The 16315-nt window shown below is 42.9% G+C and overlaps 1 protein-coding gene and 1 long non-coding RNA gene across 2 annotated transcripts in view; one reads left to right on the top strand and one right to left on the bottom strand.

Moving 5' to 3' along the window:
- Positions 1-4775: 4775 nt before the first annotated feature.
- Positions 4776-6586, bottom strand: LOC118209732. Its single transcript, XR_004761755.1, has 3 exons — positions 6511-6586; positions 6007-6106; positions 4776-4814 (listed from the first exon to the last, which is right to left on the bottom strand). It is a non-coding gene; the product is annotated as an uncharacterized LOC118209732 (long non-coding RNA).
- Positions 6587-9725: 3139 nt separating this feature from the next.
- LOC118209725 (NACHT, LRR and PYD domains-containing protein 12-like) overlaps positions 9726-16315 on the top strand; it is a gene marked incomplete at its 3' end in the record, with an annotated part of 29078 nt that continues 22488 nt past the window's right edge. Inside the window, exons 1-4 of the mRNA XM_035385295.1 lie at positions 9726-9871; positions 13343-13488; positions 15713-15823; positions 16092-16202. Of these exons, the coding sequence (XP_035241186.1) occupies positions 13430-13488; positions 15713-15823; positions 16092-16202 (281 nt within the window). The remainder of the gene's footprint in view (positions 9872-13342; positions 13489-15712; positions 15824-16091; positions 16203-16315) is intronic.

Below are 16315 nucleotides of genomic sequence, written 5' to 3'. Positions count from 1 at the left end.
TGTCAAACTTGTGCCATGGAGGGCCGTGTGTATGCAGGTTTTCATTCCAACCAATTAATGCTGCCTTAATTGAGTCCAATTACACATTCAGCCATATGCGTTTAACTGCATTGAAGCACAGAATATAAGAAAATTTTTATTTAGACAATGCGGGTCACCATAGACGTCGGGTCACCATTTTGCACAAACCTGCATCCCTAATTCAGCAAATAATTTAACTAATTATATAATCAAGATCTGAGGCTGGAATGAAAACCTGCATACACACGGCCCTCCATGGCACGAGTTTGACACCACTGGAATATACATACAGATTGGCTACGCCATATCAGACCTATGGCTCTTGTTTGTACAAACGGCATACTTTATATAGTTTTATTATTTTGCAGCTTGTGAAAATGAAGTACACATCTTTATCTTGCAGCTTATTGAATTGTTAAAATGTAAGAAAAAGGGTGATTGCACAGGGTCTTCGAAGGGAAATTTGAATGACAAATCTGAACAATTCTCCCCCTTTCCAGGACAGTTTAAAGTGAGTTAGAAAGTTTCAGCTGCACTGCGGCCTTCTAGGATCGCAAACTGACATTTGTTTGCTGTTTCCAGAGGATTCTGGAGTCTGTTCAGGAGAAAGAACCATTCATCAAATGGAACAATACTATGGAAGACTGAATGCCCCCTAACAAATACAGCACATGTCCTGAGAATATTCTTTTACTTGAGTAATTCCATCTAGGAATGAATACTCAACATCTTCGAGAGAGTAAACAAAGGACACCCCAAATGTTACAGAACATCTGACTCGCTGGAAATCCAGATAAAGCTTTCTCCCAATTCCTGCATGGCTCTCACAGTATATGAATGAAACCACAGTGTTGCAGCAATATTTCAATACTGTCTGTGTGCTGACTACTGTCTGTGTGCTACTGCATGTGTGCTACTGTCTGTGTGCTGACTACTGCATGTGTGGCACAGCATGTGTGCTGACTACTGCATATGTGCTACTGCATGTGTGCTGACTACTGCATGTGTGCTACTGCATGTGTGCTGACTACTGTCTGTGTGCTACTGCATGTGTGCTGACTACTGCATGTGTAGCACTGCATGTGTGCTGACTACTGCATGTGTAGCACTGCATGTGTGCTGACTACTGCATGTGTAGCACTGCATGTGTGCTGACTACTGTCTGTGTACTACTGCATGTGTGCTGACTACTGCATGTGTAGCACTGCATGTGTGCTGACTACTGCATGTGTGCTGACCACTGCATGTGTGCTACTGCATGTGTGGCACTGCATATGTGCTACTGCATGTGTGCTGACTACTGCATGTGTGCTACTGCATGTGTGCTGACTACTGTCTGTGTGCTGACTACTGTCTGTGTGCTACTGCATGTGTGCTGACTAACTGCATGTGTGGCACTTTTATGATTGGCCACATTTCTTTGGCTCCTCATCGGATCTCACAGGAACTCTACTGAATCATAACGCAGAAAAGATTTTTCTGTCGCTACCTTCCTGTCATGGTTCCCACAGCAACAACAGCTCCGTTGGGATGGAAACCAGCAGATCGTGCAGGATCCTGCCAAACAATCATCAAGGAAAGAGCAGGAGAATCAGAATGCGCAGAGCAGGACATGGCTTCATTCAGAGTTTGATTAGTTGAGCCTTGTGCAAACACCATGACTAATGCGTAGAACACTGATAACAGCAGTTTACAATCAAGCTTACTGTCATCATGGCTACTGAAAAAATAGATTTTTTCCCACTTTTTGATCAGTCAATGTTTTTTCATTTAAACTTCAAATGTTTCAGTCTACTTCCTCATTCAGCAAAAAACTGTTACACACTGAAGCCAGTCTGACCACTGGAGTACAGCTAAGAATTTGCCAATCCCCGCCTCAGTTCTGAAGCTGGCTAATGATTACTTAACTCATGGCAGCAAATCCAGGTTAAACATTTATCAAAACCTCTATTTTTTTTTATAACCTTGACCGTTCACACATATGAAAGGTTTATGGTGAGGTGGCATCTGAGTGGCTTGCGCAGTCCTTTCTGGACATGGTGTGTAGCCCATTTTGGTCCCCCTCACCCCCCTTTCTGAAATATGACACCGAACAGGGAAATGAAGGCCTGGAGGAGGAGGGGGGGAGGGTGTACACGCCTCTATGTACTTGCTCCACAAGGGCTGGTGAGAGGTGGAGTCCCACAGGTGGACGAGCTTGTCCTGGCCGCAGGTCACAAACTGCTCCAGGGTGGGGTGGGAGTCCAGGCCCCACAGCTCATCTGTGTGGCCATGTTCCGCGAGAGAGAGAGAGAGAGAGAGAGAGAGAGAGAGAGAAAGAAAGAGAGAGAGAGAGAGCGAGACGGAGGGAGGGAGAGAGAGAAAGAGAGAGAGAGAGAGAGGGAGGGAGGGAGGGAGGGAGAGAGATTCTGGGTTCATTTGAATTAGGCTGAGTCACACTGTTACCAACTGGCCATAAAATTTTTTTTTTTTTTTTTACAAAATACACAACAAAATACAACACCCACTGCATTTAGAAAGTTTGACGAGACCAACAAAAACCTGCACATTGAGAATTGGCACGAAGAAACTAATTTAAACAATAAACTGGAAATTTACTGTGCTCTAGGCCGAGATTATTCCCAGTCAGAATAACTTACTAGAGTTAAAAACCAAAAAACAAAGGCGCACATTAACAATGTACAGACTCAGTGACCACAGCCTTGCCAGTGAAATTGGCTGCCACAAAAAGACCTGGCTGGCAAAAGAGAACAGGCTGTGTGCTCACTGCAATCTGGCAGGTGGAGACAAAAGCCCTCTTCCTGCTTTCCTGCCCCAAGTACCTCTCAATCAGTAACCAATATTTTCCCAAATTCACTGCACAAATTAATCTATATGAATACCTATCAGAACCAAATAAATGAAAACTTCTTCTGGGGGAAGAGGATATCGCAATAGGGGAGGAAGCCCAGTATGTCTCTACCTGTCATAAATTAAGAGTGGTACTGTACACAATATCATCTGTGTTCATTACTAATACTGATAGGTTCATATATTGTTATATAACAAATACGTTTTAACCTGGGTGTGTGTGCATATGTGTGTGTATGTGTGCGTATCTACAGTAGATGGACTTCTCTGAATGGGTGGCAGAGTTGTGGGTGTGGACCTCTCTGTAAACGTGCCCCTGATGCAGTGTTCGGGCTGAGAGCGGTCTCACTCCAGGCCTTATCTACCTGCACGACTGGTCTGAGCTCCCCGGAGAAGGAGCCCTGCAGGATGGCGTTTCGGGTGGTCCCCACAAACAGCCCGTCCTGCTTCCCCTCGGCCAGGCAGCGAACCGGCCCGAACATCTCAGACACCTGCAGGGGAGAGGGAGGGAGAGGGAGGGAGAGGAGCGAGGGGAGGAGAGGGGAGGGGGAGGAGAGGAGAGACGAGGGGAGGAGAGGGGAGAGGAGGAGAGGAGCGAGGGGAGGAGAGGGGAGAGGAGGGGAGGAGAGACGAGGGGAGGAGAGGAGAGAGGAGGGAGAGGGAGGAGAACAGAGAGGAGGAGAGGAGAGACGAGGGGAGGGGGAGGAGAGGAGAGATGAGGGGATGAGAGGGGAGAGGAGGGGGAGGGAGGAGAAGGGGCGGAGCTTGTTCACTCTGAACTATCGCAGACCCGGTCTGGCAGGACCCTGTGCTCCACACGCACAGTACAGGTGCAGGGGCACCTGGGGCAGTTTGCTGTTCTTTAATGAAATGAACCCCACGGTCTTAAAGGGCAAGCACCAGATATTTAAAAAATGAAATACACCAGCCAAATGGAAGAAGTCCTATTTTATGATTCACAATGTTAGTAAACAACGTACAGTAATCATTTTATTGAAAACAAAGGTAGAAATAAGTCCTAAAAGAACACAAAACACATACATCACAGAAGCAATTTTCCGGTGTGACTTTGGATGTTTCCATCAGGAGTGGTCAATTTGTCAAATTTGCAGCCATACTAACAACAATTTCTGCTTAATTTAATGAAAAACCTGGAGACTAGATGCTGTTAAGGGGTGTTACCCTTTAATCAACCAGCCTGTGGTGGCCCAGCTATTCCAACGCCAGGCTCTAAAGCTAACCTCTTGGCCCAAAGCTGAAAGTTATCCAAGGCTGTTCCTTTTGGGGGGGGGGGGGGGGGGTTGACTACTCTATATCCAGCTGTATTTCTGAACACAGTCTGAATGACTGGTACATCCATCTCATAAATTATAGTTCATTTGTCTTCGTATTCAAGTATTCCTGCTGAATGTAAAGCAAATAACCTAAATTTACATTTTATAATGCAGTTTACCAATGATTTTTATATTATGAGTGGCCCTGGATACTACGTGTGAGGAATATTTACTTCACAGAAACAGTGGTGAACAGGAACCTGGAAACTGAGCAGCACCACTGAATAATACTGCATACTAAAAATGCAAATGTCCACGTTCATACTGTGTACACATACAGAATATTATGTATCCATCCATCGGTATAAGAGAATCCTTTGTGTTCTCAATCGTTTGATCCTGCAGGGTAAACACACAACCCCGCACAACTCTGGCACTAGAAGTAAGATTCCAGCCTTTAGAATGTAGTTTTTTCTCATGAGGAGCCTCTTTGCCCTTGAAGCCTGGTCCTCTCACCTCAAGCTCGCTCTTCTTGTGGTAGTTGTGGTCCCACAGCACCACGCGTCGGTCCTTCCCTCCCCCCAACACCAGCGTCCCGTCCTTCAGCACGCAGAGGGAGAAGATCCCACCCTCGTGGCCCCCCCACCACCTGGCTGATCCGGCTCCCACCTGTCAATCACACCGCCCTTTATGTGCTGACATCATCACGCTTCACCCCGCCCTTTATGTGCTGACATCATCACGCTTCACCCTGCCCTTTATGTGCTGACATCATCACGCTTCACCCCGCCCTTTATGTGCTGACATCATCACACTTCACCCTACCCTTTATGTGCTGACATCATCACGCTTCACCCCGCCCTTTATGTGCTGACATCATCATGCTTCACCCCGCCCTTTATGTGCTGACATCATCACGCTTCACCCTGCCCTTTATGTGCTGACATCATCACGCTTCACCTAGCCCTTTATGTGCTGACATCATCACACTTCACCCCGCCCTTTATGTGCTGACATCATCACGCTTCACCCCGCCCTTTATGTTCTGACATAATCACGCTTCACCCCGCCCTTTATGTGCTGACATCATCACGCTTCACACCGCCCTTTATGTTCTGACATAATCACGCTTCACCCCGCCCTTTATGTGCTGACATCATCACGCTTCACCCCTCCCTTTATGTGCTGACATCATCACGCTTCACCCCGCCCTTTATGTGCTGACATCATCACGCTTCACACCGCCCTTTATGTGCTGACATCATCACGCTTCACCCCGCCCTTTATGTGCTGACATCATCACGCTCATCCTGCAGCTAACAGGCATGCTTTCTCTGGCTCAGAAAGGGGCAGGTAAGGGGTAGAGCAGGTATGGGCAGGGACAGCTCATCACAAGAGACCTGCCATCACCTCTGTAATCAGTACAGCTCTTAACCTTAAACATCCTTTAATAAATGATCTGTAAAAGCCTGATCCTCTACTGGTCAACACAAGATAACGTGTCACTGCTGGACTAATCTATTTCATAAAATGATGAGGTCAATTCATCTAAAAATGCACAATATAAGACGTCCTCCACAGAACATGTTCTACACGATAGCTCAACTTTAACTAGTCACAGTGTGACTAGTTAAAGTCAATATTCATAGCATATTTAGTAAGAGAAAACATTAAATTTACATTTTTCCTATTGATTGACCAAGTGATGCAAGCACATTATTCCAATAAATATTAATGTTTTGAACATTCCTAAAAAACTGGGGTCTGCAATCAATGATTACTGGCTTTTGCCTTAACAACCACTTAGCAACCACAATGAACAGCATAAGTAACCACTGGCGCTAATTGGGACTAATCTGACCTTTCCCCCAGATGTAGATATTCCCGCTGGAATCTCCGGTGATGGCGTCTCCGTTCTCGGCGAAGGCGACGCACAGCACGTACTTGGGCTTCTCGTGTTTCTGGGAAGCGAGAGCAAGGACCAATCAGGAGGCAGCCCCCGCGACGCTCCGTAATGGAATAAGTTACTGGGCATGCTCAAGCGCCTGTCACTCAGTCTAAAGTGGTTCTGGAGGCAGGCCTAATGGCCAGTCAGGCGCTTCCACCTCATTAAGAAACCACGGATCTGTCAGCGCAAGCCTGTGCTTGCACACACTGAGTATCTATAATAATGGCTTGCATAGCTATACTAATTTGGTGCATGTGCTTAAAACCTGAATGCATCCAAACTAATTTATACTTTTCTTCCAGAGACATGCATTTCTAGCTGAAATAGATATAAACATGAAAAGAGAAAATCGGTACTGTGTGAGTCGTGAGAAACTACAGGTAAGAGAACAGCTCCAGTTAATCTTTCAGTTTGTACCTCAAACAGGCCCTGCCTCTTGGTGAGTACATTCCCCTCCATGGTCCAGAAGTTGGCGGGACTTCCCACAGGTGACAATCAGGTTAGCCTCCATAGGCTGAAAGGAGGCTCCCAGCACAGACTCGTTGGAGCACTGTCAGGTGGAATGCACAGTACTGTTAGCGCAGCGCTAACTCAGCGTCAGGTGGAATGCACAGTACTGTTAGAGCGCTAACTCAGCGTCATTAAAGTGCATTAAACACAGTTAATCTGATAAACTCAGTTACTCTGATAAACTCAGATACTCTGTCTGGCACAATGAGAACCGAACACACACACCTGCCCCCCCCTCCCCCTACCGCAGAGCAGGAGTGTGTGATGATGATGATGATGATGATGATGATGATAGTAGAGGAGTGTGTGAGTACAGGGTAGGAGTGTGTGTGGACCGCCCGGCCGGCACTCTGTCCTTCTACAGCGTCTCCGACTCTGACACACTGACCCTCCTGCACAGACTCCACACACACTTCACTCAACACACACCCCTCTGTGCTGGATTTAGAGTGTGGGACTCCTCCTCAGTGTCCCTCTGCCAACTGGAGTAGAGACACTCACGCACACACACACACACACACCACATTCATATTCGTTCATTTTTGTTGTACACTGTGCAATGACAATAAAGGAATCTATCTATCTATCTATCTATATACCCACTCACACACACACACACCACACACACTCATATACACATACACACACACACTCAATCACACACTCACATACTCAGACACACATAGACACACACACACACACACACTTCACTACACACACACCAGTCTGTGCTGGATTTGGAGTGTGTGACTCCTCAGTATCCCTTTGCTCACTAAAGTAGAGACACACACACACACACACTCTCTCTCACTTACACTCCATCACACACACACAAACACATACTCTTACACACACCCTTTCTCTCACACTCACACTCATGCACACACACTCACACACCTACGTACACACTCGTGCACACACACACACTGTGATGGCCTCTGGGCCATAGCCTGGCCTATGTGGGTGTGTGTCTCTCTCTCCTTGCTCATTTGGGAGTGGCTTTCTTGCTCTCGCTCTCCTACCCTTGCCCCTCCCATTTTGAATTGTGCTTGCCCTTGCCTAACTCTCCTCCCCTCTCATTAGCAGATTGGCTTCACCTGGAGAGGAGGCCTTACATTTCCTGGGTCCTGGTTTGGTCCTGTTATAATCCTCCATGGTCCACACTGTAAGAACAGCAGAACAGAATTTAGAATTTTAACAATCCTTTATTTCCACTCTCAACACACCAATAGCATCACATAAATTAAAACAAAGACACAATAAAACACAAAACCACGATCATATGAAAAATACACAAATCTGTCACAAAGGAAACATTCCATTCCCTCACCCTATTCCATGTGCAAAAATAGCTCCCACCCCTCCATTGAACATTAAACACCCTTATAACACACACACTCTGAAACACACTCAGGTTCTCCATTGCTTTGTAATACTGAAACTCCATCATCACTGTGTCCCTGATCAAACCCCTAACTACAACAACCACATCTTATTTACTGCAGTGATCCTGTGCAGCACCTTCCACTGGAGATCCCCAACCCTCTTGGGTAACGCTGGTTTGAACAGTGCCCTCCATGCACCCCCAAATCCTTTTGTGAGTGTGTGTGTGAGATGCAGTGTGGAAACTCTCTGTACTTACAGCAGTATGAGTGTGTCCAGTTTAGCAGCAGACAGCGCTCTCACTCCTGAGTCTCCTGGGTGATTGTATCTCAGGTCCAGCTCTCTCAGGTGAGGGGTCTGAACACAGAGCTGAAGCCAGAGAATCACAGCCTCTCTGTGTGACTCTACAGCCTGACAGCCTGCAGAGAGAAGGACACACACACCTTACACACATTAATATAAACTAACAGGGCTGTGTGAGAAATTGCGGTCGCTATCAGCATGTCCAGGAATCCCTACATGTTCACAGTTGTAACCCAAGTCGCAGGATGCAAAATAGCCTTTAGGAAAGCAGTTTGAAATTAGGAAGCAACGTCTGCCCCATTGGGTTTAGTGGGTCGCGATGAGATAATTCCGAGCGTGTTGCTTGTCTTAAAGTTGATATTAAAAATAAGGCTGTATTATTATAACTAAATGTATATGTATGAAGTTGGTTTTTCACATTTAGACAGTTTATGTGTATTTTTACAGGACTTCCATTTTAATTGGTAACAATATCCAGTTCTCTCTAATAAATTACGAAGTATGTCTTTCTCAGTTCAGATGAGGTGAAAGAAAGAAAAAAGTAGTTGAAGAATTTTTCAACAGTTTGGCATACTCCCTACATCAGTGAAATGTTGTTGTATACTGAGTCTACTGTTATGTACGCTTAGTGTAAAACATCACCACAGGTGTACAGGTTGATTACACAGGAATTTACAATCAGACGCACTTTTTTAAAGTGAGATTGTTGATAAGCACTTAACTCATTGAGGCAAATCCAAAAAGTAAATCAATATATTTAAAAAATAAATGGATTTCACTTACAGTGCAATGAAGGCATATATAAAGTAATATATATCTATGTATCTTAATAATGTATGTAATATTCCTTATATAAGGTTTCCATTCAGTGAAGACATGTTTTTTCTTAATATAGCCTCATATTTAATGATCTTATGAATGTGGTTTCTGAATTTATTTTTATATGGTCATCATTTTTTTAAAGGCTGACATTAGAGCACAGTCCATTTCTGTTGGAAATATTTTCAGTTTATACCCATTCCACACAGTCACCTGACCCTCTGCTTCACAGATGGGGCCTACCTGGCAGTGGGATCCCACGACAACTTTGTTTACATTTATGTTTGAATTCAAGTTATTATTTTGAAAATAATAAATCGGTTTGCGGCTGCAGATTTTTAAAAATGGTGGTTGAAATAAAATGCTGCGAGTACTTGACCAATCAGAATTGTTCAGTGCTTGCGCCCCACCCCAAACGTTCCTGTACTTTTCGAAAGTACTACCCCCTGAGCAGGGACTTTATTATTTTACCCCAACATAAAGTCCCCGGAACTTAATTTAGACCCTGGTTCCTGCGGTAGAAACGCACTGAGTTCCTCAAAAGGTTCCTAGTTCCTGGGGAAAGTTCTTGCAGTGGAAACGCGGCTTATGTATATATGCCTATGGTCTGGGTCCTGTGAGGCAGACTAGTAAAGAAGTAAAAAAAAAAAAAAAAAATGAAGTCAAAAGAGAAAGTGAAACTGTTTCAAACTCAAACGTCATTTAAAAGACGGAGGACAAAGAGGATGCAGTAAAAAGGAATTAAATTGGATAAAACAACTGAGTAAGTAGTCTGTTGTGGATTGGGATGGGGAGAATAGAAGATAGATGAGAAGGGGTGTTTGGAGAAATAGGAATCTGTAGCTATGATCGCAATGACGCTTAATTTAGTGAAATAAAACTTTTTTTTTTTTTTTAATAAAAAAAAATAAAATGGCGCCCGAGGAGTAGACGATGAGTTGCCTAATATGCTTTTTTCAAATTCCCCATTTGGGACCAAAAACAAAAAATACCTTTTCAAACACATTTTTAAAAGTTTAACGTTTATTTTAGCATTTATTTGGTATTTTACCTATTTGTATATGACGGATGTCACAGGCCTGTCGTCGGCTACATTATGACACCTGCTACTGTAACAAAAACAGACCGCACAGTTAAAATGTTCGACCTGTTTTTGTTACAGTAGCAGGTGTCATATTGTAGCCGACGACAGGCCTGTTAGTAGTCAAAATGTTATTTTTGCTCTGTATTCACACAGTTTGGATTAAGACAAATTAAGTTGATGTCTGCCATGTTAAAGTCGGTGGTCGTTAGTTAATTCACGTATGGAGCTTCCATAGTTGGTCTTCTATTGTTTGAAACGAGACATTAGCTTCCGTATACAAGAGCATGCTAAAAAGATGCTTAAAGGATATTAATTTGCATATTTGCTATCCAACTCTGACTAGTTTCAATTAACAAAGACCTAGTGCCCATGTCCTTACCAATTAATTCTGTTCTATTGAATTCGAAAAGTTTCAATGATAATACATTCAGCAACTACTTTAATAGTAGCAAAAACTGAAAAGAACTGCGGTTATAGCTGCATTAAGACGCCGTTTCTTGTGTGAACCATAAGATGGCAGCATGTAGCTGTGCATGTAGTTCTACTTAAAATGACGAAAGCGTCTGTTTTTAAAGCCATCACGTCTGACCGAATTAACGTTTTGCCTGAGTGGGATTGAAGTTGAAATTGAAATACAACATAAATTGTACTGCAGCCATTTCGAATCGAATTACAACTACCTAGAAATGGAGAATACATGATAAAATGACTTTAATGAGATAAAATTGGGCTTACTTAAGAAGAAATAATGATCTACGTTCATGAATTATTGATTTGGGTCGTTTTTGGATGTTTTCCAAGAAGATTTCTCACGAGCATGTTCGTGTTTGTTAAATGTATGTAAGGGGTATTGTTTATGGGTGAATGTGCGGTCGAAACACTGACTGGAAGCATGGGTAGTTAACGTTGCCAAATGTTTTAAAATTTTACATGAAACGCAATAACAGGGCTATCAGTCGGCTATAAATTGTTGCTAGCATATGGTATACGCCAACAAGCAAAATACATGCATCTCAGATACTGACTTTATAGGTGTCACCATTATTGGCACCCTTAAAGATTGTTCAAAATAAAATCAAACAGATGTACACCAGCATGTAGATATGAGATGAAGCTGATCAACACCAGCATGTATAAAAGATATTATGCTGATCCCAGGCCAAAGGAACTGTCATGCTCTTCCATTGCATGCTGCTTCACTGGAGTTTAAAACTGAGGCAACCTGTTTATGAAATCCATTTTTCATCAAAAGCAACAAACTCACAAATGAAGAGAAAATGGTTGTTGACCTTCAGAAATAAGGAAATGGGTCGAAAACTAAACAAAGAAATATACGACTTACTACTGTGAGACCAAATATTAATCAATTTAAAACCACTGGAGTAGAGTGAAACCTGTCCAGTAGAGGGCACTAGTGTATTTTAGCCCCATGCTCAGTGAGGTAGATGGTTCAGGGAGCAAAGAATAATCCAGTGGCCACAGTTGGAGAATTACAGAACGGCTGCATCGGGGCGTCACCAAGTTTCTATTAATTGCTACATTTAGATGCTCCAAAAGTAGATGCTACCTCCATGCCAAAAGGCTATTTGGAATGGTTTCAGGAAAAATGGTTTTACTGGGAGTAATCGACAGTTTCAACAATCTAAATTGTCTCATCTACTGTGCTCTGGAGTGATGACATTAGAGCTCTTTGGCCAAGCATAGGTGTTATTCCTTTTGTGGCCTTTCTGTGAGCTTGAACTAGTCTGCCCATTCTCCTTTGACCTCTCATTAACAAGGTGTTTTTTTTGTTCATCACACCATTCTCTGTAAACTCTAGAGACTGTGCTGCATGAAAATCCCAGGAGGGCAGCTGTTTCTGTGATGCTGAAACCACTACGTCTGGCACCATCCATCTGGCACAGACAGTCATGCCACAGTCAAAGTCGCTTAGATCACACATCCTGTCCATTACAATATTTGCTCAAACAAAAAACTGAACATCTTCACTATGTCTGCATACTTTATATATTGAGTTGCAGTCACATGATTTGCTGTTTGGTGGAGTAGGGTATTTGCATTAACAAGCAGGTATACCGAATAAAGTGGCCGGTATATTATACAAAGGATATGGGTTTGGTGTTGATTTAGGGAGGTGTGTACAGAAACAAGCCACATACCTGCTGTTAAATACGGTGGGGGATCTTTAATGTTATGGGGCCGTTCTGCTCCCACTGGTCCTGGGGCCCTTGTTAAGGACAATAGCATCATGAACTCTACCCAGGTACCAGGACATTTTAGCCAAAAAAACTGGTTGCCTCTGCCAGCAGACTGAAAGTCGCTAGTGGATCTTCCAGGAAACAGTGACCTCAATCACACATTACTATTCACAAATAAATCATTAATTAACCACTTAAGCCACAGTTTGCAATGGCTACAGTCTCCAGACTTGAACTATATTGGAAACCTGCAGTTTTAATTGAACAGGACAGTTCTGAAGCAAAGACCCAGAGGTATTAAAGAACTGGATGGAGGAAGGGTCTAAGATCTCTCCCAATGTGTTCTCCAGTCTTATTAGACATTATATAAAAAGACTCAGTGTCATTATCCTTGTAAGGGGAGGGTGAACAAACTGCTGATAAGATAAGAAAAGATAAAATAAGAAAAGATGACATTTTATTAATCCCCAGGGGGGGAAATTTGGGTGTTACAGCAGCAGAGAGTGAGTACAAAAGAAGCAGAAAAAGCCAAGTATACATACTTTGCATAGTATACATGCTGTAGTATACATAGTATACATAATATAGTAGTAATAATAAAACAAGTGAAACATGTAATAATAAATTTAAAAAAAAAATTATTTCAGTGAACCCAGGGGTGTCAATAATTGTGACACTTCGTTTCTGGAAATAACTGTATGATCTGAAAAAATTTGGTTGATTCCATTGAATCGTTAATAAAAAATATTTAGGAAGTTGGACAATCAATATATAGTGACATTTATGCAATACAATCTTTCATCATTATCAATGGTGCAAAAACATTTGAGGTGGCTGTTTAGAACATGTTTAGGGCCCATTTCAGTTCTGGATTGCTTACTGTCAACACCGCGGCGTGTTGTATATGTGTGTCTCTGTGTGTTCAGTGTGTTCTCATTTTGTGTGTTTACAGCTTGGCTGGGTTGGGATAGAACCCACATGTGGTCTAAACTGGTCAGATGTGTTCCAGTCTCCTGAGATAGGGGGCGCTGTTTATACAATGAATCTCTCAGAGGAGCCAGATGCCAAAGGAGGAACCCTCAGCACTGACAGAAAGAGGTACAAATGCGTGAACCAGATATTTAATGTGCTGAGAGTTAGAGCTGCAGTGAACAAACACCCCATAGAAACCCTGCATGCAGAACTTTGTAAAAACATCCTCCATGTCCAGAGAAAAGTACCAAACAATGCATGCAGGGCAATATCCACTATTGATTAACATCCAAAAAGGGCAGTTAAATTTTGGAATCACCTCAAAAACAGCGACCCCCAGTCGTATCATTACAAGGCCCTGAAATACCAAGAGATGAGCCCAGAGAAGAGCCACCTCAGCCAGCTAGTCTTGAGGCTTAGTTCACTAACCACCCCTAACGCAAAGCAGCCTCAAGACAGCTCTATACAATTAGAGTCAACCAAATCATAGCAAAACATAAAGAAAATTACATCACCTATTGGGACACACAAACAAAAACACAAAGCAAATTAGAATGCTATCGGGCCCTAAAAAGAGAGTACACTGTGGCAGATTACCTGACCACAGTGAAAGAAACAAAATCAAGGAGAACATTGACAAAATATAGACTCAGTGATCACAGCCTGGCCATTGAGACTGGTAGACACCAGCAGACCTGGCTGCCCAGAGAGGACAGGCTGTGCTCCCACTGCGATCAGGGGGCAGTGGAGACAGAGCTGCATCTTGACACAATGTGAAAAATACAGTGAGGCAAGAAGACAATACTTCTTCAAAATAAAAAGATATCTACCCTCAATTTGAGACAGTATCAGAGGTAGAGAAGCTGCCATTCCTCTTGGGAGAGAGGAGAGAATGTGTGGCTTTGGCTGCGCAATACACTGCCACTTGCCACAAACTGAGGGACAGTAAGTAATTATAACACATCAGCAATTACAAAATATATATATATTTTTTTTAATACATTTTTAGATTTTTCTTCATTATTGTTCAATTTTATATTCACTGTTTCACCAAATTTACCACTTTACACCTGACATTACACCTGCTAACATATGTTAGGTTCTGAGTAAGGACCCACACGCAGACCAGGGAAATCCAAAAACGTTGTCTTTATTCAGTCCGAGGTTCGAAGCCAGGTAATCAGAGAGAGGACGGTGCCAAATCGAGTTTCCAAAAGAATAGTGAAAAGACAGGCAAAAAATCAAAAACCAGGAGATCAGAATGGCGAAGGTACAAAGGGACAGGCAAAAGAGAAGTCAAGGCAAAGCGAAGGTCGAACCAGAAGCAAACAAAACCAAAAGGGGCAGGCAAACTCGAAGTCGGGCAAAGGGGTGTCGCAGGAATCTCAATAGACAAAGGCTTACAAATAATCGGCACAATGAATATGATCAACGTTCTGACATTGAACAGGTGGAAAAGACTGACATTTATACACTGGGGAAGATAACAATCAAGGAGGGGTTAAGTGAGTGAGGGAGGAGTAACAAACAACATCCAGGTGAAGAACATTAGGAAAACTAATTCAATGACAGGGGACTGACAAAACGCGGACTGGAATCACATAGACAACAATGATAATAGACGGCCTGGGTGAAGCAGGTAAACACGTGCAGAGAGAGAGAGGTGCAGTTAGAGCAAGAGACAGGTGCAGGCAATTGCAGAACTCCGCGTTAGAGCAGGCTAGAAAGAAAAGGGGCGGAGCTACAGCGCAGCATGGAAAAGGGGAGACTGGTTAATGTATTAGTATAGTGATCTAAACTATCAAAAACCCAAAACTAGTGTGTGTTAGTCCATTAGTAATATTCACATGTTAGTATATTAGTGAGGTTAGTACTTTACAATCTATAAGTTAGTAGGGATTAGTAGAAATTAGTAAAACTAGAAATAAGCAGGAAGTAAGTAAAGCGAGACTGGAAAGAAGGGGGGAAACCACGAAAACCCGGAACCACCCGAATAGTGAAATCACACAAGTACAGGGGAGTGAAGCAGCTCAGGGAACACAGACACAGAGACAGTACTGGGGAGACAAGTGACCGGAAATACAGACTACAACAATATACAAATACCACGCACACACACATATTTTTGTACTCTGTTCATATGTTTATTGTTTGTTGTAGCTATGCTTTGGCAATATGTATATGTATGTATGTCATGCCAATAAAGCTTATTTGAATATTTGAATATTTGAATAGAGCTGCAGTAAGAGGATGAGTTTAACAGGAAGCTCTGTCTCCATGTTCTGTGAGTTAGAGCTGCAGTAAGAGGATGAGTTTAACTGGATGTTGTGTCTCCATGTTTTGTTCACAGGGTCCAGGTAGAAAGAGCTGGGTCACCTGTACCCAGCTGTCTGTCTATGAAGAGTGATGGTTCAATGGATCTTCCATTAACATTCAGAGGAGAGGTCACAGGTGATCAAAGGTAATTAAAGAGGTTCAAATTGACAGTACTGTTTAATTATACGTCAATGCTACTGGCACCTTTTTGTTGTTGGTGGGTGTATTAAGACTTTCAGATCTAGGTGGGGTTAGATCTAGGTTATATTTACTATAAATATTATTATTATTGCTGTGATTTAGAGCTGCAGTAAGAGGATGAGTTTATCTGGAAGCTCTGTCTCCATGTGCTGTAAGTTAGAGCTGCAGTAAAAGGAGTTTAACTGGATGTTGTCTCCATGTTTTGTTCACAGGGTCCAGGTAGAAAGAGCAGGGTCACCTGTATCCAGCTGCTTGTCTATGAAGAGTGATGGTTCAATGGATCTTCCATTAACATTCAGAGGAGAGGTCACAAGTGACCAAAGGTCATTAAATAGGTTCAAATTGACAGTACTGTTCAATTATACGTCAGTGTTACTGGCACCTTTCTGTTGTCGGTGGGTGTATTAAGACCCTCAGATCTAGGTAGGGTTAGATC

Source organism: Anguilla anguilla, chromosome 12 (assembly GCF_013347855.1).
Source record: "Anguilla anguilla isolate fAngAng1 chromosome 12, fAngAng1.pri, whole genome shotgun sequence".
NCBI classification, from domain to species: domain Eukaryota; kingdom Metazoa; phylum Chordata; class Actinopteri; order Anguilliformes; family Anguillidae; genus Anguilla; species Anguilla anguilla.
This window is presented reverse-complemented; position numbering and strand designations above follow the sequence as displayed.